This window comes from Sciurus vulgaris, assembly GCF_902686455.1.
Source record: "Sciurus vulgaris genome assembly, chromosome: 4".
In the NCBI taxonomy this organism is placed as follows: Eukaryota; Metazoa; Chordata; class Mammalia; order Rodentia; family Sciuridae; genus Sciurus; species Sciurus vulgaris.
The window spans coordinates 24,369,195-24,394,557 of NC_136464.1; the positions used below are offsets into that span (position 1 = coordinate 24,369,195).

Consider the following 25,363-nt stretch of genomic DNA (forward strand, 5'->3'; position numbering starts at 1 on the left):
CTCTGTGTCTGCATTATGCTGAGAGGAGCAAGAGACACAGGAGAGTCCTTGGCAGGTGGATGGTAATTGGCACTGGGAGAGTAGATGGGATGGAATTACGCAGGGTGGGAAGGGAACAGAGAAAAGGCACCAAGAAGAGCACAGGTATGCCCAGGTGTAAATGAAGGGCAGAGGAAGCGGCAACTCTGGGGGCCAGCAGGGCCCTGGAGAGGTAGGAGAGGCTGCCTTCTGCGTGGTCAGAGAAGTGACAGGACGAGAGTGCTCCAGGACAGAGGAGCCATCAAGAGATTCAAGTGCTGAGGACAGGTCATCTAAGCTAATTATTGAGAGGCGTAGTCTGGATATAATTCAAAGACATCAGTGATGAACTCAGCAAAAGCAATTTCAGTGGAGTGGCAGAGGCCAGTCTTGAGTGGGTTATAGCAAGAGGGAAATAAGAAGATGGGACAAGGATATTGACGGCACTCGAGAAATTGGTTGTGAATGAAAGATGGGATGTTTAGAGAGAAAAGTGGGAAGCGGGTGTTCCAAAGAAAGTTTTGTTTTGATTTGTTTTGTTGTGTTAGTTTAAAATAGTAGAAATCTTCAATAAGTAAATGTGGGTGGAAAGTCTAAAATAGGGGTGAGTGAGGGTACAAGGGGAAAGAGGATGATCTGAAAGGATGGGATCAATGGGCCACGTGCTTGGACTGAGAAGCAGAGGCCTCTGCTTTCCTCACTCAGCTCACTGTATCCATGATACTGATGCATAGCAGAGACTGCATTTTTTAATCTTTCAAAATTGCAGATGAGTTACCCCCAAACAGAACCTGAATAAGGACTTTTACACAGGTAATTTTGTTGTTGATTTGCAAGAAAAGGTCAGGGAATGGAGCAACACAAGTAGGAGGTAGGAATGAAAGCCATCCCAGGATGCATTGCTGAACTAGCGACTACTATAAGTAACTGTGTCTCATCACACTGGGGAGCCCATGAGAACATTCAGAAAGAGACCTGGGACTGTCCACCTGACCCGGGAAGGGAAGGGCACTTATCTTATTGGTCAAGTTGTCCCAGAGGCCCTCGACATCCAGGTTTGTGTCTGCACTGGAACCGCTAAGGGGTCTCCTGTGAGTATCCCAACTGGGAATAAATCATCTCCAGAATAAAGAGCAAGAGATCTGCAGGGCAGCTGGGGAGAAATGAGAGAAGGCTGCTTCTATGCACAGCTAGTTTCTGAGGCAAACATGAGCTGGAAGGATGTGAGCTAGAACTTGTGAGATGTTAGGCATAAAGGTCAACTGAACATCATCACTTCACAACTAGATGGCTAATTTGTGTTTATTCATGGAAGTATTCCAGATACTAACAGCAACTCTTATACCAAGCCAGTAAAACTATCGCAGGTATAGGAGACACAACCCAGCAGCATGGTACGTTAACCATCTCCATTTGTATTGCTGTTGAAAACATTTTACTTAAGATTCTGGTAGTGTTTGAAGAACGCACACCTGAAGATGTCTTTATTGGATTTCTTTTAAAGATTGTCTCTATAATGCTTTCATTTTCCTTTAAACTTCTGTGTTGTAATTGTGTCCCTAATGATGAAATTGATATTTATTTAACATTCGAAATCTCTCCCATTAAGACCAAATTAACATCATTTAAAATATCCCCCAATAGTTTTTCTTTGAATAATTACACTTGATTAATTTCTGCCAGGGCTTTTTTCTTTCAGAAAGATAACAATTTATTAGGGATACAGTAGCCACGCCGCAGAGACTTCTCTATAGACCTCCCAGGATAGTGCATAAATCAGAATCTTAAATGAAGAACTAAAGCCCAGGTGAGGTGGGGACCAAGATGCTACAAGGATATAGGCTCTTGAAGGGTAATTAAACTCCAAAATATCTAGTCACATAAAGATCATGAGAAGCTGATTTCTTTGATAACTAGCACTATGTAGGAAGGTTTTTATCATGCACATATGTTAATCTGTGAATTGAATCCTTGAATAATTAAAAAATGAATTTGGAGAAGAGATTTAGTAATCTTTTATGTCATAGGCTTATAAAAATGCTTAAAAGAGGAAGTGAATGTATGAAAAATTGAGGCTGATTTTTGCTTGTGGATTAGTTCTTGCATTTTGTAGGGCTTTGGAGTTTTCAAAGCATTTCAAAACCATTATTATCTCCCTTGATCCTCACAACAACCTTCCAATTTGCACAGGGCAAGTAGCATGATTCCATTCTACAGAGATGAAGAAATTAGTGCTCTGAGCGTCTAACTGGATTTGTCCAGTGTTCCCTGGCAGGTAGGGGGTAGAACCCAGATTATAGCCCAGGTCTTAAACCAAGGGCTCTTTTTCCGGCATCAACTACTTGCATTGCGACTGTTTGAGAGCAGGGGCAACATCTTCAGTCATCTACTGCACCTGCCAAACTTCTAGGGGCTCAGCAAATACCTGTTAATCAACTACGAATATTCATAAATTGCTAGTAACACTTTGTGTAATAGTACTAGTTTTCTATGTTTATATAAGGAACTCTTAAAAACTAACAGCAATTTGTATGCAAGCTGCCAGCTAGCTTCACTGTGGCCCTGAAATCACCCTAGAGTCACTTTGTGTAGGCTATTGCCCCATCCTTGGAAGGGGCAATCCTTAGAGAAGGAGCTCCCCTCCTGATTACATCCATGAAACGTTCCTGGGAGTTGCAAGCAGCCCTGGCTACTGGATGGATCCGCCCAGGGTTACCTGTCCCATTGATCTTTTTGCAGAAGTTTGAAAGGTTCAGGGAGAGACTAGCTGTTCTGGGTTAACATGAGTGAATAGACCATGCTACAGGTTTGGGGGCCTGAATCTGTGCAAAGCTTTCCAAGCTCAAGGGCTAGGTGTCTTTTTAGAGTTCCTGCCCTGTTCCTGTGTTCAGCTCAAAAACAAAACAAACAAATAAATGAACAACAACAACAACAACAACATCCACCTCTTTTCCTGAGTAGCCAAGCTGCTGTGTGTCATCTCCCAGGGCAATATAAGGCTCACCAAAGAGGGAGGGCAGACTTGTCCTGCACGGAGGCAACAAGGACAAAAGAGAGAAGAGGACGAAGATTGGGCAGAGTCAGGATGAACTTCCTGTTTCAAACTGCCATTCTCTCTGCCTCTGGAGTACAGAGGCACTTTATTAGGATCTTAATTATGGATCTGCCTTTTTCTGTTTTATTGATGATATGTGAAGATATTCTGGCAGGACACCCTGGGGTAGAGCACAGAGTTGCACACAATGAAACTTCACTCAAAGGGTAAATAAACACTTTCTGCGTGGATGCTCCCTCACATGCCACCATAAGAGGAGGGGACCAGGAGCCCTGTCATCTTCTCAGACATGCACCTCTGTGGTAATGACTTCCTCAGGCCCTGTTCTTATTTCCTCAGCCAAGGTGAGCATCCTATTGCTGAAGGAGTTTTACCACCACTCCTGCCTCACCACCTCTTCTCTAGGAGGATCCTTAGAAAAGCTGCTCCATTAGGAGGAAAGGCAGGATTTTCAACCATCTTGGTTCAGAAAGCAGAAATCCACTTACTGCTCTCTCCTACCCCACAAAGGAAAGCCTATTTCTCTTTTATCCATGTGGAACGGAAGCATTTCAGGCAGGCTCTTCCCTATTAAAACAAGGCTCTTCTGGGAAGGATTAGCTCCTTTTGATTTCACTATGAAACCCCAGGCCCCCTGCGCAGAAAAGGCACTGACAGATTAACAAATTTCACAGCTTTCTGTACATTTCCAGTCCTGCCGGCTCAACGGCAGGAGATCAAACTTGAGGTCCCCATGAGCAAAACCACGGAGATGGCGACCTGCACTTCTTTGTCAGCAGGAAAACAAAAGGTGAGGTAGTATCCTTGGGGCCTCTCTAAATTGCAGGAGCTGTGTGGGTATGCTATAGACCCTTCTACCACACCCAGGATTCAAATTAATATATCCAGTAAAGGGAAACTATAGAGAGCAACTTCAGAGGGCAAATGTGAAAGGGTGAGATTTTCATGCAAAATTAATATTCATGAGGAGATGCTTAAATTAATTTAATGAATGAATATCATTATTCAGAAGTTTCTGGTTAAACTATATGGTTGAATGCATATGAACATATATAATGACATGGTCATAGGTAAATCATCGGCAAATAATTATGCATAAATACATACATTGTGCTTATTCATATTCAGAGAAAAGATATGGGCCTGAATACTACTCGCATTCCTTTTGGTTTTAGTGACCACACAGAAAAAGTCTGAACTCTGATCCATGAAGCCAGCGGTTCTACAAAAGGTCAGTGGTTTTCAAACATTTGTTAGCATTAGAATTCTTTTGTCAAATGAAAGAGTATTTAGAAGCCCAATATACAGAGCAAATAAAACCAGAGTTGCTCCGTTTCAGGAAGTCCTAAGAAGACTGCAAAACTACCCTCCTGGGCATCTTCTTCCATTTTTTTCAAAATTATTAATTTTTAAAAATATATATTTATACATAAAATTTCACATATTTATGGTGTAGCATGTGATACTTCACTACATATATATGTGTATATAAATATATAGTAGGATGTTCAAATCAGGGTAAACATCTCTATCTCCTCAAGCATTTATCATTTCATTATGGTGAAAAAATTCAAAGTTCTGTTTTCCATGTTTTGGAGCATGTACTATATTATTGTTACCTATCATCACTATACAGTACAAGAGCAACTAGAACTTCTTATTCCTATTTAACTACAATTTAGTTCCCATCAATCAACCTCTCCATGTTTTCCTCTTCCCTATTCTCCCCAGACTCTGGTAACCATCATCTAGGAGATCAACTTTCTATTATTTATTTATTTAGTCTTCAAATCTTTTGTCCATTTTATTTTGAGTTCAATGATCTGTCTTTTTTTAAAAAAAATTATTTCTATACTTTGAAAAGAGTTGTTGGTCAGATGTATTTATTGCAGTATATTTACAAGTTGTGGTTGACTACTTTCTCAATCTTTTCTGAAAAAGTTTTATGGGTGCATTTCAATTATACATAATAGTGGGATTGACTGTGACATAGTCACACATGCACATAGAGATCATTTTGTTTTAGGTTCTACTGATGAGTGAGAACCTGCAGTACTTGCTTGTCTGTGCCTGGCTAATTTCACTTAACATGATGATCTCCAGCTACATCCATGTTATTGCAAATGATGGATTTCACTATTTTTTATGGCTGAATAGTACTCTATTCTGTATAGGCAAATTTTCTTTATCTTTTTTCCTAAGACCCCACCAAAAAAAAACTGCCAAGAAACACCAGGGAGCACATAAGAGTGAGAAAGATGAAGGAATAAACTGGTCTTTTTTTGTGAGTTTTTTTCCTCCCCCTCAGAGTCCCCCTTATGTCTCCATTATTGTGAAAACCAAATGAAAATAACAATATTTGAGACACTTAGGGAAAATTTAAGCAAGAAAACTGCCTTAAAGTCCTGAACCACCAAACACATCAAAGGCCCTTATGTCCACCTTACTATAATCTAGTGGCTTCAACTGTAGGCACAAAAGAAGATGGCCTGCCTCTGCAAGGCCTCCCTTTCAAACCTGAAATCCCAAGGGACAGAAGGCATCCTCCAGGGGAATGCTTGTCCCCAGATCCAGCTCCACTCCCTGGAGACACTGGACACTGGAGAGCCCTGTGTAGCTTTTCTTTGGTTGACTGGAAGCCAGGGTCAGTGGATTGCTGTCCACCCTGATACCTGATATTAGAAGTATATAGGTTTAAACCCTAGAGAAGTTGCTCTGTTGTTTTTTGAATTTTCGGCTTTGACCAAACCTTCTGAAGCAACTTTATTTTAATGAACAGAATGAAGAATCTTGCCCTTTCCTTGCTTTAGAGGCAGATATTGATCACCAAAGTACAAATCTTACCTTCTTCGTAAATCCTGTCCTGATCCTCATTTTAAATTTCAAAACTCATACTTCCCCAAAGATTAAAAACCCACAAATGTTTCAGGAAATGTTTTGGGATGGCTTTCAATTTTTTTTTTTTTTTTTTAAATAGACACATAAAAAATAAGGAGCAACAATAAAAAGAATTTTTAAAAAAAGCAAAAACAAAACTAGTTGAGAGGTTACAAGTGACCAATGGTAAAGGAGAAAGAGGCAGAAAGAATAGCCAGGCCAGGAAGTCTAAAGCAGGGGAGCTGCTGAAATTGACCCCAAAATCAGTTCTGACCTTTCTAACAACTCTCAAGTGAGGGACTCAAAATTATCTAGACTTAATGAAGGGTAATAGAAAGTGTTTACATCTCCAGGAAAATTCCTAGCTTAGGTTCATGCCACTGCACACCCTCCCAGGACTAGAGATTTCCTTGGGTAGAGAGGTCCTGGTGCCCTCTTGCTGCCTTCACTTCACCCAGGCCGTCCCCTCTGTGCAGAACACCCTTCTTTCCCTGTTTCCCTTGTCCTCGCTGCCACCCGATAGGACGCCTGTGCTGACCCTCCTCCTAGGGCAGGGTGAAGAACTCTTCCCACAGCCAAGGGCAACACAGGTTTCTAACACAGCTCTCATCACGCTGCATTGTAATTGTTTAGTCCTCTGTGTTCCCCTCTGGGCTGAATGTATTTTAATATATTTAAATGAATGAATATAAAAAGGGCACTGAATGATACACTGGGTAATTCCTGGATGGCAGCTATATAAAAAACACAGACATTCTACACGTGGGCATTTCTGATGCAGTGAGCAATTGCCAATTACCCTACGTTGTCTTATGTTGTTAGCTGCAGAAACAAGATTTCCTTGCTTGAAAAAGATAACTTGCTACACTCCCTGAAAATAAGGGTGGTGTCTTATCTTCTCAGTTCAGTTCGGCTCAACGAACATTTATTGAGTACCAGTCATTACACTAAGTGCAGAAGAAACAATGATGAATAAGACGTAGTCCTGCTCCTCTTAGATTTTACAGACCTGGCTGGGGAGACACAATACAAATGGATAAGTCATCAGTCGGCACTGGAGCTTCATCTCATCCCCACTAAGGATGTCAGAGAAGACTGGCTACAGACGCAGCTTAAACTCAAGTGATAAAGGGACATTCCAAGCAGAAAGAAACATAGGAAGGCCTATGAGGCAAGAAATGGCATGGTGTGTACATGGGGACTAAAGAAGTCCAGGTTTACTGAAGAGCACATGGAAAGAAGGAAGGTAGATGGGAAGCGGTAGTGAGTGAGGAGTCCACAGGAGGCTGATGAACTAGGCGTGATTTGGACTGCAGAGGTTCCGGTAAGCAACGCTAAGGAGTTAGGTCTCACCCTATAGGGGATGAGCCACAACTCAAAATGGGAACATTGATTTATATTTTAAATAAATGACTTTGGAAATAGCAGTGTGATTGGACAGGGTGTTGCTGTGAAATCAGTTAGCAAGCTATTGCACCATTTCAGAAGATGCACGATAAGGATTTATAAATGGTTTAAAACAGCCACACAATGATAGTGCTTCCTCTTTTTCCACTCGTAAGTCACTCCAGAGCAAAAAGGAAAACAAAGGAGAAATACAAACTCTACACTTAATGAATATTTAATCCAGAAATACAGTATTTGTGGAAAAGAAGTCATATTGATCTCATTCCAAGTGGTTCAAATGTATGAGAAGAATTTACTCAGAAAAATATATTTGTGTCACAGGGAACCTCACTGAGAACCAAGGAAGACCCTCGATAAGCAGAGACAAAGCCATGATATAGCACCAAAAAGACCTCCTCAAATAATGTGTGAAGGCAGAGCTCAGGTCATTAAAAAATTAGTGATGGTTAGCAGCTAAGCTATGGAACAAACCTCAGTACCCTTCCACAGATGAATGGATAAAGAAAATATGGTCTGTGTGCACAATGGAATATTACTCAGACTCAGCTATAAAGAAAAATGAAATTATGGAATTTACTGGTAAATGGATGGAAACGGAGACTATCATGCTAAGTGAAATAAGCCAATCCCAAAACACCAAAAGCCTAATGTCCTCTCTGATATGCAGATGCTAAGACACAATAAGGAGTCCAGGCAGGAGGATAGGGAAGAATCATTGGATTAGACAAAGGGGAATGAAGGAAAGGGAGACGGGATGGTCATAGTAAACACTGAATGAATTGGGCATCACTTTCCCATGTTCATAGATGAACACACAACCAGTGTAACTCCACGTCATGTACAACTGCAAGAATGGAATCCTACTTAGAATAAGTTATACTCCATGCATGTATAATATGTCAAAATACACTCTACTGCCATGTACATCTCAAAAGAACAAATGAAAAATAAACAAATGATAGAAACCTCAAAAAATTTCAGAAAAATAAAAAAGGGGAAGGAACAGGAATAAACAAGAGCAGACATAGAACAAATACAATTCCATGGAGCAAACCAAAACTGCAACCACATTACTACAATTAAAAATCACTTTCAAACAGTAATAGGAGAACTCAGGGAAGATATGTTGAGACAACAGGAAGAGATCAAAGATAAAATTAAAGCTGGCAAATGTCAGAAAGGAAGTTAAAACAGAAGAGAGCAAAGAAGGCGACTCAGGCTGAACATTACAGAATACTCATTCCAGGACAGGGTAAGACTGTTCTTATCTCATTTCAGTCAGTTTGCTCAAGTTGGGGATGGAATGAAATAATGTCTCTCTTTTGTCTTTCTTGTCTGTTATGTGCATTCTGGGTCCTGAATGAAGAGCGCCAAAACAATGAAGCTGAAATAAAACACATGTTTCAAGAAATTTTGAGAAATTAAAAATGAAGGAAAAATAACCTACTGAATGACAGACTCATGTTCCTGAGGAGAGGAATGACACTGGACACCAACCACAAGGCACACACTCATAAGCAACTAGCATTCAAACATAGAGGGAAAAGGACTTTGTTATCAAAGGTAAAGAAAATAACAACCACCTCCCTAAACACACCCTCAAAAAGAAAAAAAGACAAAACAGTTAAAGAAAACCTCAGACTGGCCGGACACTGGAACTTAAGGAAGTTAACAGAGCCAAATTCTCACAGAAGGAATAGCATATCAATTTTAGACCCTGAGAAATTACTTGCAGGCATAAAGGGCCAAACAAACACATTTCCAACATCTGAGAGTGAGCTGTTCCTAAAGACATTACTAAAGGACAAACTTCAGACAACCAGGAGCTAAATAGTAGGGACAGTTGCACACATGCACCTGGTAAAACTAAGATCAAAATACAAAACAAATGCATGGCTAACGGGTCAGAACAAAATGCATGTGCTCTAAATGACTAAGCTGGTGGAAATGGGCTGGGAAAGGGAGCAGGGCGGAGGTCATAAAGGTGCACTATGTTATTTTGCCTTTCTTCAGCAATGATTCATAAAATATTTAGGTGTAAAAGAATTATATTTCAAGATAGTAAGGCAAACATCAGGAAATAATACAGTCAGTTAAAACTGGGTGGTGGACGAATTAAAGAGAGGGAAGGAAACACACTAATTTTATAATTGCTCACAGGAGGAAATCAATGGAGGTACAGAAATAGAAGATTCAGTACATTATACAGTTCTGTTCTTAAAGCTAAGCAGTTAAAACAAACACACAGATATTCAGCATTACCAAAGGAACCCATGAAAAGCCAAGAGAACAGACCGTATAATAAAAGTTTTTTAAAAAGAAAAGTTATTGTAACTGAACACTAAACACATGGTCAGAACCAAGGTACAGGTGTCCTCGCTATCAAACAAATAGCCAAAGTCACCTGTGAGGAGGGAAGGGTTGATACAACAGCAATGGCTAACTAATGTATATGTGTGCCTGTTTATCTGCAACCTTCTGCTACTCTTTTATTCAATTTCATTCTTGGGTAATTGGTGGTTGCAAATAATAGTATTTAATTTGCATTTATCGGGTGATTAATAAAACTCAAAGTTTTTATGCACTATTTCAGGCATTGTTAATCCTTAGCTTCCTATCTTATTGATAGTAAAATCTGAAGTACTTAACACAGGCTTCAGGACCCCATGGGACTAAGCACCCCATGGCCTTTCTGACCTCATCTTTCAACACTCAGTCAGAGCCTCACCTGCTGGCTCCTTCTCATCTCCCTGAACTCTACATAGGGAGCACCCTGGGACCCAGTATTGGTAGTGGTTCTCTTTTCTACCTATACTAAACTCCCTCGATGACTTCAATATGCTGACAACCTTCCCGTTTATATACTCAGCCACCACCTCCCAACCACCCCTGCTCCTGAATGCAGACTCTCATCTCTAACTGCTCCATCACTTCCCATGGAGCCAGACTCTAACACATTTGGCTCCACATTCCCTGCTGACCATGCTGTCTCCTGCCACCCCATGCCTGGTTCCCCACTCGACCCAGCCTGCTCAGGTCTTCCTAATAAAATAGCAATACCTTTGTGTCCCCAACATTTGCACTGCCTGATTTATTTTGATCCACAGTACTGTCACCATCTGACATATTCTGTGGGTAGATAAATAAATAATAGTAAAGGATAGATTAAAAAGATAGTTCATATAACAGAATCATCAGAGTACTGGACTCTCAAATGTAAGTGACAAAAGAAATCCTCCCAGCAATCTATGAAGGAGGTATCTTCTACAAGTATCTTCTTTTTATAGATAAGTGAAGTGCAGCTCAAGGTCACACAGCTGAGCGTGGCAAGCCACAGTCTGAAGAGCTGCTGGTCATCAGGCTCTGCCCAACATGCCCTAATTAGCATTGCACTTCACACCTGTTCATTGTTCATATCTGTGTATACATAGGAGTACCACACACACACACACACACACACACACACACACACACACACACACACACACATGGCTTTTTCTGGACCCCCACTGGAATTAGTTTCACTAAGGCAAGAACTGTCTTGTGTTCACTATCTTAAGCCACCACACATAGAACCAGGGCTTCACAGGTACCAGGCAAGGAAGAAGAAGGAACTGAATCATGGAACCCCATATCTCTTCCAAACAAAATGAAAATGATGCTGATTGAAAAAATGACACCTCTCCTTGCTTCCAGTGTAATACTAAAATAGAAATGTTTCAGGAGAATTATTTCTTTTTAAATATCAGATATCTGCCTGTAGAATTATAGAAAACTTTATGCACTACAAGGAACACAAATATTGGAGATTTAAAAGTTTAAATCATGTTTCTCAGAAACAATTCTGCCATGTTCATCCTTATATACAGCTTTTGCATTAAGGAATGGGCAAACAGATTGGTAGATTCATAAATCATTCCTGTGCTTTTCCTTAAAAAAAAAAAAAAAAAAAAAAAAAAAACTTCACTAAAGAGAAAAAAAAAATAGCCTTATGTGGTGTTTCAGTCATCTTTGCATCGTCATTACCAATAGACCTGACGAGAACAACTTAGAGGAGCTAAAGTTTATTTTGGCTCATAGTTTCAGAGGTTTAGTTCAGGGTTGGCTGACACCACAGCTCTGGGTCTGATTTGAGGCAGAACATCATGGCGGAAGGGTATGATGGAGGAAAGCAGCTCAGGACATGGCAACCAGGAAGCAGAGAACTCCTGTTCATCAGGGAGGAAATATGCACCCTAAAGGCACACCCCCAGGACTTATTTCCTCTAGCCTCACCCTTCCTGCCTGGAGTAACCACCTAACTAATCCATATCAGTGGATTAATCCACTGCTAGGTTACAGTTCTCATAACCTAATTGTTTCACCTCTGAACATTCTTGCATTGTCTCACACATGAGCTTTTAGGGGATACCTCATAACTAAATATAATACATGGGACCATAACACTGGGAATGGAATAAAAAGCAATGCCAGAGAAATAACTGAGTGGTACTAGCAGAGGCTGTGGATTCCTTCAATTTTACAACATGTTCTAGGGTTTCTACGTTGAGTGACCTAGTAGGAGGTCATGTCAGGGGGTCAAGTTGATTTTGTTTTTCTGTCATGTTGAGGTGGCTATTAGATATTGATGTCTAAAGTACATGATGGAACATACAGCTCACAGAGTTGAGGGTCATCAAAACCACGTGACTGCTCAGGCAGTGAGTCCTGGGTGCCAAGGGAAGCAGGCCAGAAGCAGAAGTCTAGGAAACACCAAGAGTAGTGAATAGCTTTATGTATTTTGTAGTGCACATGTTTAATAAACACCAGTGAATCAGATAACGAGAGTGACAGTGACCTGCCAAGATTTAGAGAACAATAAACAATCCTAAGAATCCGGTTTTAAATCAAGCTGAGACACAGGGATTTTTTTTTTTCCCTTTAAGTCACAGAGACATCCTCTTTCATTCCCTCCTTCTGGTTGGTTTCTGAGTGACTGATACCTTTCCTGTATTTTACCAGACCTTAAAAAAAAAAAAAAAAAATCCATGCAACTAAGCTGTAGGATGGAGTAACTGCTACACCAAAAACCTACCTACATGACAAGTGTTCAGTCAGCAATGAGCACCCTGATTTGCAAACCATCTTAGTAGGGCCAAGGGTAAAGGATAAAATGTAGCGTAAAATTCCGTCCCTGTCCTCAATATAATAAGCAATTTGGAAAGAAGGAGACAAATACATTCAGATTTAAGAAGCACCAACTCCTAATGGCCTGTGTGTTAGAGGAGGCGCAGAGACCCATTCACAGTGCTGAATGGGTGCGCGGGACGGAAGTCACACTCAGCTGGGAAGTTCTTAGAAAGTTCCAGAGGAGGCAGCGTGGTCTGTACTAAGAGACCAGAGAACTGGTCATTCAGATGCTTAGGTCTAAGCATGCACAGGGGGCTGTCAAAAAGTCCACTGGAAAACAATGTTCAAAACAACTGAGAGTACAATAATGAGAAACGCAAGGTTGTCATCAAAGCCCAGGGTTGACTGGTCGCATGCACTGTGTCAGTCACCAGGTGGAGCATCGCCTTTCATTTCCCCTCATTTTTGTTCTACTTTGCACCTCCTTCAGTACATAGTGAAACTCAAAGCCTGAAAGAAAGATCCCTTGCCTGCCTAAAATGGTGAGTTCCACCTCGTTTTCTGTATGGGACCTGGGACTTGGATGTTTGCAGGGGTACTAAGCGCTGGGAAGAGAGGGGAAAATTTAGTGAGCTCTTAATTTTTCCAGAAAGAAAATTCTAGAGATGCTAAATGTATTGGGGATTTTCATTCCCAAGTTAGACAAGTCACTTTGGACAGAAATAGAATGAGGCTTTGATAAATTACTTAAAGTCAAAACGCATTAGACATTTGACTTTAAATAACCTCAAACCCCAGTCCAAGACTTAATCACTTCAAGACAACTCTGTTAGCATGAAATGTCGGTCCAACCAAGGGATTCAGTGGGCCCCTTAAATGCCTTGAGCCACGTAACATCTTAGTCCTGAGCATAGGCCCAGGGGCCTTGGGCCCCACAATGGAAGAGAGACAATGACCCAGCTCCACAACCTGGGTAAGTCATCCTGATTTCCCAGCCTCAGCCAGCTTCTCTCTCACATTCTCTTCCTACGTGGCTGCACTTTCCGTACTCACCTGAATGAAGATATATTCATCCTGGACAACCAGAGAGCTGATGTCAATGGAGCGGGCAAAGGGACCACTCCGAGTTGTCTCAGCACACTCCTGGATCCTGCAGGTGAGGTAGTGAGCATCTGAAATAGGAGGCAGAGCCATGCTTAGACACAAGTAGAAATGGCAGGCCAAGCTCCCATCAGTACACTGAGCTCTACTTCATGGGAATCCATGATGTCATTTAAAATAACAACAAGTGCATAAAATTTGAAATTAGTTTTTAAAATGTCAATACCTACTTTAGTCAAGGGAGTGGGGAAAGAGTTAATCACACAGTCTACTGTCGAAAAAGGAAGCTGGTATATTTTCTGGTAGAAGCTGGTATAGTAGGATTTTACATGTACATATTTTATTCCAGCAGTTCTAATTCAAGGGATTGTTTTTCCCACAGAAATACTCATATATTTTCACATAGAGGAAGGGCAGAGATATTCATTGTGGCAGGCTAAATGTCCATAAATTTAAAAACATTTAAATAAACTAAGGTGCAGACCTACAACAGAGTACCATCATGGTGTAATTAAAAGGTTCGGTTGATACGCATGCACTTCTCCAAGATGTGGCTCTCTGCAACCTGTTGAGAAACTACATAGCATTATATTTAGCATGATCCCACTTACGGTTTTAAAACACTCTTGTCTTCATAGATATATAGTTTTATGGTATAAATGTATAGAAGGTAAGTTTTAAATGGTACATATAAAAATTAACTATGTTTACTTTGGGGAAAAGAATGGACTTAAGGAAATGGATGGAGTGAGGATTTTGATTTTCACCTCTTGTGCACCTTTATTATTTTTATAGTAAGAATGCAGTCACTCTACTATTCTTCATGATTGATGTGATCCTACAATATGTACTTTCAGAAAAATGAGATATTACACTCCATTTCTGTGTGATTTATCAAAATGCATGAATGCATTCTTCTGTCATGTACAACTAATTAGAACAAATAAGAAAATTAATATATATAAAGAATAATGCAGTCCCTTATTTCTTATGTAAAATTCTTAAATTGTATAATTATCCATAAATTCTTCTACAGATCTAACAGCTGATCACTTTTGATCCCCTCAAGCAGCCCAAAAACCTCATGGTGCCAATAGTAGCTGAACAGGAAGCCCTTGACCTCAAAGGCATTCTGTTATAACTGCAGGGTTGCCCAGAAAGACAATCCATTCAGTTATTTGCTCCCTAAGAAACACTACAGATGAATCTCTGTGAAGAAACACTCTGCAAATTTGCTTTAAAAATGATTATTGCTCATTTCATGGAATTTAGAAACAGATGGTCCAAATGAAAAGTAGAGCTCTTTTGAAGATTGAAAGTAGGGAAATCTTTATCATCTAAAGACAAAAATGCACATGCATTATTGCATGCATTTATCTAATGCAACTGCTTCCTTGTGCATTTGGGTGTGTAGCTGTCAGAGGCTACAATGGAGGGGCTGGTAGGCAGCAGAGACAAAGGGCAAAGGTTTGAATAAAAAAAAAATACAATGATTGAGTTTAAAAGAAAGGCAGTTTTAATTATTCCTGTTTATCTGTAATTAATTAATTAAATGAATATTTCTTGTGCACATACTATATATTGGGCATCATTGAGGTACTAGGAATAAAATAAATAATGAGAAAGATTTTTCTATTCTAAGAGGTCCTGCTGTCTAGGACGGGGCTTACTTATATTTATGTTGCTAGCTATTACACATTAATTTATAAATGTGATGCTAATTTAATAAGTAAACATTTTAGTGGGAAATGCTATATCATAATGTGCTATGCAGTCCTGCTTCTTGAATGTTTATATTTGAGCAAAGTCTATTTGCTTTGGTAGTCACAATCCAAATATGTCTGACATTCTCTCCATCAGCAGATCTATCATCTGCCAGTAGCCTCAACCCCTTAACTTTTCTTTCTTCCACATCCCCTATAATCTAATTGGTTCCTAAGCCTAGGCAGTTCAGCCTCTGAAGCATTTCCAGATTGTATCCCCTTCAGTTTTTTATCCGTGCCTCTTGCTGAGGACACACTCCTCTTCTGTGTTTTCTATTGCCCTCATGACAAGGGTTCATGTGGATGATAGTTTGGAAGCCAGAGGGACCAGGAGGAACAGCTAAAGTCATCTTTAAAACCTAAGCCTCAGCTGATATTTCCCATTGCCAAAATCACCAACTGTTCTGAGAACCATAGGACAAGACCTAGATATCGTTCTATGAAAATAGAAGACCTTTGATAACTATTCTTAATAAATGCAAATAGCCAAGGTGCCAAGGAAATTTTGTGTAAGAGTGAGATGAGCCACCATAAGCTAATCAGTGGTGGCTGTTGCATGATCTGGGTTGCGGATCACTGAGGCACAGCAAGGACCACAATACAAGGACAAATAGGTGGTCTTTAAGGGAAAGCTGCTACTCAGCTCCAGTTCAATGACCTTCAGGTATAATACCTTCTGAGTTTATAAGTGAAGCTAGGCGTCTCTGTATTTTTAATGCAAAACTTATTGATTTCAAAAAATTGACAGCTAATGTGTTAGAAAATTTGTTTAGCCATTCCACTTTATGCTACATGCATTTCATTTAACTTTGCTGTACCACACGTATTGTATAAATATTGGACAAAGGAGTCCTAATTTTGTAGATATTAAGAGGTCACCCATGTAAGACAAAAGAAGACTTAGTAAACATATTTTGTATACTTTGTGTTAAAATTCATAGAAAGGCAATCTTCTGAAAAGGACTTTTGGAAGTGATATTGTAATATCATATCTAGTGACACACATGTATCTATCACATGTGACATAGGAGGGAAGGAAATGGAAGAAATCAAAGACTCTAGGCTAGTATAATCTTACTTATAAGACACTTTCAGATATAACCATCACAACATATGTGGAGTTTATTCAACATTACTACGTACGCAGTGAAAAACCTTAAGTCCTTATTTGAAACATCTAGTCTTTTAGATGTTTTGAAATGCACAAAGTATGCTAAAAGTAGAAGCAGTAAGTAAAAAAAAAAAAAAAATTGTAGGAAAGGAAATTGACAGCTAACTTAAATTTTCAGTATGGTGAAGGACACCACCACAAGGCCAAACAAACAAGTCTATCGTCCAAATGAGACTCAGGGATCCACTTATTTCCAATCTTTGCTCTGTAATTTTATCCCAATCTACCTTCTCTGGGGAAGAGACAGACCTTCTTAATTGCATTCTCCAACCCTGCAGCGAGACCAGTCTGCCCAGCATTCTCAAAGTATGGCAGGCAGGTGCCTCCCTCTTTGTCTCTGTGCACAGAAGAAGCCAAGAGTGGCCTGGCTTTCCACCCTGGCTGAGAGAACAGGGAAGGCAGAGAGCCCAGGCTGGGCTCTGGAGCACACTGCCTGCACACTAGGGATATTTTTGGACCTGCACAGCCCTAATAATTTGCTCCTAGAATAAAGCACCAAAGCACAACAAAACACTGCAGTAAATACGTGTAAAGAGACCACGGATGTTGACATGACAACCTGTGTCCTTGTTGTCGGTGTCTCAAAAACTCCTTACACTGGTAATCAAAGGTGCACACAAGGGGTCACCTGCTTATCCCCACACACTGGCTCATTTTCCCCATGGCTACTTACTATTCTGTCTCTCATTTGCACACTTCGAAAAAAGAATCAAGGGTATTCAAGACCACCCCAAACAAAATCAAATGCTACCTAAACCTTGGCCCATGACAAGAGGGATCTTGTGCCAAACTCATCCTATTTCTTGGCGTTCTCTCAGTTTGCCACTGCCCAGCGTGGAACGAAAGGTCCAATTTAACAGAATAGCAGCACTAAAATGGTTTTTGAAATCTACTTAAAATCCAGGGGCCATGAAGTCTTTAGCTGAACTCATATATTCAAAGTCTCAATGCTTTTATTTTTCAAAACACAGAGATATGATAATAAGTACTATGATGCTCACTGCCTAATGAGAACCCAGAGTAGGGGCAGAGGGAGTTACCAGGCAGGCTTTTCTAGCAAGAGGAAGTAGCTGAGGGTGTTAGGGGCTGTGGGAGTCAAGGGTGAACAGGGAATTCCACTTGGCTCAAGATCCACATTCATAAAAGGTCTTAAGTCTGAGCTACAGACATTATCACCAAATGTGGCTGGATACATTTTTAGGAATTCTATGATGAAACCCCAAATAGATATTTATTATATAATTATCTTGAAATCCCCAAATCGATTTCTACCACATGTGGCCTTTTGGATTGGCTTTAATAATACCAGATTCTAGATAAGATAGAAGTGGCCTATATCTCTTGAGCATATTGTGGTATCTGAGAGCAAGACCTCTGAAACTAGAATGTGCTGAGTTCAAATCCTGGCCTGACTTGGTGTTGCCTGCCCTTGACTGAGTAGCAGCAAGCTTTTCATCTGTGAGATACGGACAATTTAGTATGTGCCTCAAGAGTTGTCACCAGGGTTAAATAAAATTATGCATGAAAAATGCTTGGCAAATTGTTGAATACATTTAAAAGATCAATAAATGTTAGTGTTTTTTTTTACTATAAAGAAAGAAGGGAAAGAGACTTAACTCTCAGCATCTCTTTATATTAAATTAAATTTTTTTGTCATCAGGAATCAAAAGTTCATGCTATTCCATGTGCTATCATAAAGTCATATTCTAAGTTTATATCACAGTTTAATTTCCTTAAGTATTATGGGTATTCAGAAAAGGAAAAAATAATGGTCTGAGCTGGAAAAATCAAGAAGTTTTCAAGTAGGAGGCAGCCCTTGAGAATTTAGCCTGGATGAACAAGTGTGCCAGGTGAGAAAAGAATCAAAGCTTTTTTTTTTTTTTTTTTTAATCCTTTGTGTGTTTTGTGTGTGTGTATGTGTGTGTGTGTGTGGTACAGGGATTACCCAGATGCACTATCACTGATCCACATCCCCAGCCCTTTTTATTTTTTATTTTGAGAATGGGTCTCCCTAAGCTGCGGAATCTGGCCTCAAACTGCATTCTCCTGCCTGAACCTCCAGTTCATAGGCCTGCACCACCATGCCTGGCTGAGAAGGGAATTCTTGAACTAGAGACTGAAAACTGAACTGAACACGGACCTTTATGTAGCAGAGCTCCTAGAACACGCTACATAATTACACATTAAAGGCCTGACTTGGGGTAAGTATTATTCTTGAACTTTTATTTTTCCATCCAGTCCTTTGAAACATCCTCAAATAGAAACCTAGGTTGACCAGACTGTAGAAGACCTCATTTAGATGTTTCCATAGGCAAGCCACAGTGATTTCCTAAATGGTTAATCCTTATGATTCACATATTTCTAATTGTAAAAAGTCTTCCTAATACATTTCTGAGAGCTGGTATGGTGACTAGTCCACTTACAAGAAGTGAAAGTGGAAAGCTTTGTCCCCTACAACTTAAGTGGATGGACCTGCTCAGACACTTTGGAAATATGCAGCCCTATTTCAAAGCAGCTTTGCAGTAGCAGGATATGTGGGAAAGGCAGTACTATTTCCCACTTGGGGCCAGGCTCCGTGCCTCTTTGCCCTAGAGATGTTATACCAAGGCTCTCGTACGACGAGCAGGGCTGCCTCAGAAATGCCAATTCACTTCTTTTGTTTTAGATCAAGGTGCCTAGAGAAGCTGCAGGTGTCTGACATTCCCTGCCATTCTAGGAAACAGAGAACATAAAATGAAATACTTTCTTAGAAGATTTTCGGGCCCATGACAGACAGCACACTCACAAATGAATTTCCTTGAGATCCATGCTTTGTAGAAGATGCTCAAAGCATTGGGGGTTGGGGACAGAGAGACCCAGACAGTAGAAAACCCTTAGCCTTCATTGCTTCCTAAGGGTTGCATTCCTGCCAAGAGCTTTGTAGGACTCAGGGAAGCAGCTCCTAATTTTTGTCATTCCACAAGGAAATATTTTCACCTATATCAACAAATTTCACCATAAAGTCCCATTTGGGTTTTGCCAAACCTCTCCAAGAGGATTACCTCCTTGCTAGCAGGAATAAAGTCTTAACCATCATTTTCTCTCCTGAAGCTGGTTTTATAAAGCCCCAGTAAATGCTAGTTAACCTGAATTGAATTACATTAAAAGCTTAGACAATTTTGTTATGTTGAATTATATGGTGACTTGTGATTCTGTTTTACCTCTGAGACCACTACATATTCAAGCCTCCTAGACATCATGCTTCTTGCCACCTCAGAGGAAAGAATTTTCCATGATTTGCTCAACTGCCATCCCTCTGGGTAATATGCACATCGTCAGAAATTGAAAAAGTGAATTAAAACTGTAAACAAAAAGCAAATTCAGCTCTTCAGGTCTGTTCTTAGAGAAATACCCAGGAGCTGTTTATTTTAAATAACAACATTAACTTCAAAATGCAAATAGGTAAAAGCAAAAGATTTGAGGGAACTCTGAAAAGTTACTTAGCCTCCTAAACCCTCCTTCTCCTTGAATGGGGAGCAGGGCAAACTACCTGCAGACAGTGTAAACCAAGATGGCAGTGCTGTGGATGCCTCATACAGCACCTGAGTTGTAGTGGAGCTTACAAACAAATGAAATCAACAAGCACACAAAAAAAAGAAAAGAAAAAGAAAAAGGCACTTTCCGCTCCTTGCACTTATGGATTCAAAGTGTTTATGAAACTTCTAATATCTCAAAGGAAAATTCCCACATTCTCCATCTTCTTAAAGCACAGGGGACTATCTGGCAAAGTTATGGACATTCAGAAATCGCAAACTTGAATATCTTAGGAGTTCTGAAACTCCATCCAGGGCTCTTTCCATTTCCCCTGCCAAATACATTATCTGCCCCTGAATGTGATGACTGTATGATAATGCCCATGGTGACAAAGATGACCACAGTAACAGTTTTGAGTCCACTCTGTTCCCTAGTATTCTATGAACTACATGCATCGACTTGTTTAATCTGTGAAACAGTCCAGTAGGAAGTTCTCATTATTATCATCCTCAATTTATAAGTGAGAAAACTGGGGAAGCCAAGACACTGAGTGTTTTAATAACGTGCCTAAGTTCTCTAGCTCAAGGAAGTGGCAGAGCTGAGACTTGAACTCAGGCAATTTGGTACCAGAACCTGTGATCCTAAGCACTGTGCATTTGAAACACAGAAGGAAACTCAGGCTGCAAATTAGACCAGAACCCATATTCGGGTTCAGTTCCTGTCACTGGCTGCCTATCACCTCAGGCATCTTCTCACACATGTGGATCTTTTTAGAACAAAATGCAATTTGAAAAACTTTTATCTGTTCCAGTTTTTAAAAAAAAATCTGGAATCGCCTTAGCCAAGACAATCCTGTCCCCTTGATACACAGAGTTTCTTGCACATGCTATACTTGAAAGAAAGGCAATGGGTCTGCAGTTCTACTGCAGGAGCTCAGCTCCTGCTCCATCTCCATCATGGCCTCGGAGTGTCTAGCTGCTAGAACTCTGAGCCTGATAACCATTGAACTAACCAATAATCCAAGGTCCTTTAGGAGTCAATAATCTACATTTCTGGAGCCTGGAGTTTGGTTTGCAGGGCTAATAGTTTCACCTGTGTGGCAGGCCTATTTGATTGCTTGTGCCTGCCCAGACACTGTTAAGAAGTATCAGGTTTCATCTTGACTTAGCAAGGAAGTGCAGTGATTGACTAATGAGGGCTGAGGAGGGCACAAGGACAAGGAGCGGTGCCACATGGGCTACGGGTTTGATTCTAGAAGTTTCAGGAATATCTGGATGTTTTAAAACATTTGCCCAGCCTCTTGGATGGAGGGTGTGTATGCTCATGGGTGTGTGTGCATGCATGTATATGCATGCATGTGTCTGTCTGTGACTAAATAACTGAGTGTTCAAAAATGAAAAAGGCACAAGGGACATTCAGAGAAAGACAGTTTTCAGAAGAGAATGGAGAGAAAGGCCATTTAAATACTGAATCTCATGGCAGAAACAGATTTATATTGTTGTTAACCAAACTGGTAGGCTTTGCTGTTTCAACTCGGCCAGGGCAAGTTAGAATTCAATGCTTTTAGCTTCATCTGGAAATCTGACTCCCATTGAGGTGAGCCAGGACTGGGACAGAGTGGCGATTTCTACATCTAACCAAGGACAGCACAGCTCATGCCAGGTTTGCTTCAGACTGTGGGAGTCAGGCTTTGGGACAGGATTGTCAGCGCGCTGCACTGCTGGCTGATGCAGCTGCTCTGGGATTCTTGGGTCTAGAGCAGGGCTGCCCAGTAGACATATGATGTGAGCCACAAGTGACCCTCTAAACTTATCTCTAGCCATGTTAAAAAATATATAAAACTGAACTCTATTTTAATGTTTTACGTAACCTAATATACCCCCAAATATAATCGCTGCATCATGTCCTCAGTTTAAAATTAATTAAGAAGCCGAATTTTCATTCTTTGATTCACAGTAAGTCTTTGAAACCTGGTGCATATCTTTTGCTTAGAGCATATCTACCTTTGGACAACACATTTCAAGACTCCATAGCCACATGTGACTAACGGCTCCCATGTTGGACACAGCAGGTCTAGTGTACTTCTCTCACTCCCACTTTCTCCTTGGGAATCCCATTCCAGCCATAAGATGAAAACTTAGCAAGGCCCCTTATTTGCAGCCTCCCATCACCAGCAGTTGGATAAGCTTCCGTTCCATTTCCCATAGCACCCAGTCTGTGAGACTTATATCAGAGTCTCCATGGAGTTCAGCACATTATGTCCCATTATGTGATCTTTGTGTGCATCTACCTCTCCTATCAGCCTGGAGGTTTCTTGGTTCCCATTGTGTCCTATTTATCTATATGTCCCCCTTAGCACAGCCCAGCACAGTACTGGTCAAATTGTGGTCTCTGGAGCCCAAGGAGCACCTGAGAGCTTGTCAGACATATGGAATGTGTTTTATCACAAGTTCTTTGGATGCAGCGTGAGCATGAGCGTGTTGAAGTTTGAGAAGCTCGTTTCTAGTGCAATAGTTCTCAACCCTGTACTTTAGAATCACCAGGACATTTTTAGAACCTTTTCCTAGGGATTTTTCATTCATTGATATATGGTGTATACGTGTGTGTGAAAGAGTAAGTTGCTCAAGTGATATAACACTTAATCTGAGAACCACCTGTCTTCCCTACCTAGGAAGTGTTTCAGTACAGTGAAGTGACTTGAGAGTGGAGGAATAAATACAGGGGAAGCACCAATTTCTATATTGATATTCACATGGACTCCAGTATCCCTACCTTGCTCTGGGAACAATAAAGAGCAACATTTAATTGTCCTTTTGAGAGCATATCGTGTTTTCTGTTCCCTGAGCAAATAAATAAATCCTTAATTCTATTTCATTTTACAGTGAGGGAAAACTAATCTAGACAGGTTTAGTTGCTTCTCTGGACCATATGGCCTTTCAGTGGAAAAACTAAAATTATAGGTTTCTACTCTCCCAGTCTTGCTGCTCATACACACCTTAAAGATCATTTCTCCCTACTCCTCAAAAAGATACACACAAACTGCAAGTGTGGTTCCCACGTTGATGAAGCAGGAGAGGTGGAACAGAAAAGCAGCAGGCGCTTACCTGGAGTGCAAGGCAGGCTAACCCTCCACTAAGCCTTGGAGAATCTCTCTACCCTAACCCTTCTGTCTGTCTTGGCAGATAGTGCAAGTGCACTTAGCAAGTCCAATGTGGACTACAAGTCCCTTCATGAGTCTCCCCAACCCTCTCCCTTCACTCTGTCCCAATTCATAATTTATAGCCTTGCACACACCACCTCTCCTAATTCTGGAAACTTGTGAAGTTCTTCTCTTGATCCAAATGCTGTGATAAATTCCTACTAAGCTCTTCAGCATCAAATCAAACATATTCTTTCTGAGAAGTTTTCCCCAATTTACTTACATTAACAGTCATGGTCTCATTTATGATTCAAGGTAATATATGCCTGACTCTATTAAAGAGGTTGAAGCATACTAGAATCATTTAAATACTTGTCATCTCCCCAATAAGTCTGCAAGCTTCTTGATGATGGGGATGATACCACATTCACCTGCATGTCCCTTTAGTGCCTGGCGTATATAGGTTTTAAAGAAATATGATTAGATTTATTAGATAAAGGAGGAACCAGATGGATGGGTGAATAAATGAGAAAGGATAGGAAGCTAAGAACTCTGCCTTCATTTCTTTTTTGCCACAGAATTTAATTTTAGTATCATTTTTTAGTGCCGACTTAATTTTCCAATGTACACATAAGGAGTCTTTTCAAATACAGTTCTATAAGTTTGAGCACAAGTATAGATTTACATGACCATCAGCACAATCACATCACAGAACAGCTACACCATGTTGTAAAATGGTCCCACACAGTCCTTTCTTGTCAAACACCTACTGTAGCCTGGAAACCACTGATATCTTCTCTCTCCCTTTAGCTTGTCTATCCCATAAGATCATACATGGAATTATACAATATGTAACCCTTTGAAACTAGCTTATTTCACTCAGCATAATGTCTTTGAAATTCATCTGTGTTGTTGCCAATATCAATAGTACTGAGTAGTATTCTATATTATGGATGGAACACAGCTTGTTAATCCATTAATCACTGAAGCATAATTAGGTTTGTTTCCAGTTTCTGGAGATCATTAATAAATCTGCTACTGACATTTGTGTACAGGCTTTTGTGCGAATATCATTTTTCATTTCTCTAGGTTAAGTATGTAGGAGTGAGACTGCCGAATAATAAAGTGTGTGTAACTTACAAGAAACTGCCGGCTAAACTGTTTTTGTTCCAGAATGATTATACCATTTTGCTTTCCTGGAAACAATGGTATAGGAGTGTTATTTGCTCACAAGCTTGTAAGCAATTGGTGGTATCAATTTTGTTAATTTTATTGATTCTGATGGGTAGATAGTGACAAAACATGTTTGTTTGTTTGTTTGTTTAGTACAGGGAATTGAATCCAGGGGTGCTCAACCACTGAGCCACATCCTCACCCCTTCTTTATATTTAATTTAGAGACATGGTCTAAGTAAGTTGCTTAGGGCCTTGCTAAGTTGCTGAGGCTACCTTTGAACTTGCAATCCTCCTGCCTCAGTCTCTGGAGCTTCTGGGATTACAGGTGTATGCCACCGTGCCCTGCTCATGTGGTAATCTGCATTCCCCCAAAGTCTAATGATGTTGATCATTGTTTTATGTGCTTATCTGTCATCCTTTATCTTCTGTGCTAAATGATATGCTCAAACTTTAGCCCATTTTTAAAAAAAGTTGGATTTTATTTACTTTTTTATTGCTATGTTTGGGAGTTCTTTATATGTTCTGACTGTAAGACTTTTGTTGAATATATATTTACAAATATTTTATCCTAGTGTTTTAAAGGTTAGTTTTTAAGCACAAACATTTCTAATTTTGAAGAAGTCAAATTTGTGTATGATATATTTTATCTGTCTTTTTCTTAATAGCTTATCAATATTTGACTCTTCATTGAATCCAAGGAAATGAAGATTTTATCATGTTTTCTTCTAAAACTTTTGGAATTTTATGTTTTATATTTAAATCTATTTTCCATTCTGGGTTAAATTTTGTATAAGTTGTGAATCATTATTTGAAGTTGAGTTTTTTTTTTTCCTGGATAGTGCCACAATTGTTCCAACATCATTGGCTGAAAATAATAGCCTTTCTCCACTGAAGTAGCTATCTGCTGCAAACTTGCTCAACTCAGTTATTATTTCTAGTAGATGTTTGTGTGGATTCCATGGGTTTTCTACAAAAATGATCATGCCATTGAGAAGAACAGGCTTCATTTTTCCCTTTACAATCTAGATAATTTGT

General features: G+C 40.0%; 1 protein-coding gene across 2 annotated transcripts in view; it reads right to left on the reverse strand.

Annotated features, from left to right (window-relative positions):
- The window catches only part of SORCS3 (sortilin related VPS10 domain containing receptor 3), a 582,251-nt gene that overhangs the window by 131,845 nt on the left and 425,043 nt on the right, over positions 1-25,363 (reverse strand). For both annotated transcript variants that reach the window (XM_079135987.1, XM_079135988.1), the window contains exon 7: positions 13,520-13,638. In XM_079135987.1, coding sequence (XP_078992113.1) covers positions 13,520-13,638 — 119 coding nt within the window. The remainder of the gene's footprint in view (positions 1-13,519; positions 13,639-25,363) is intronic.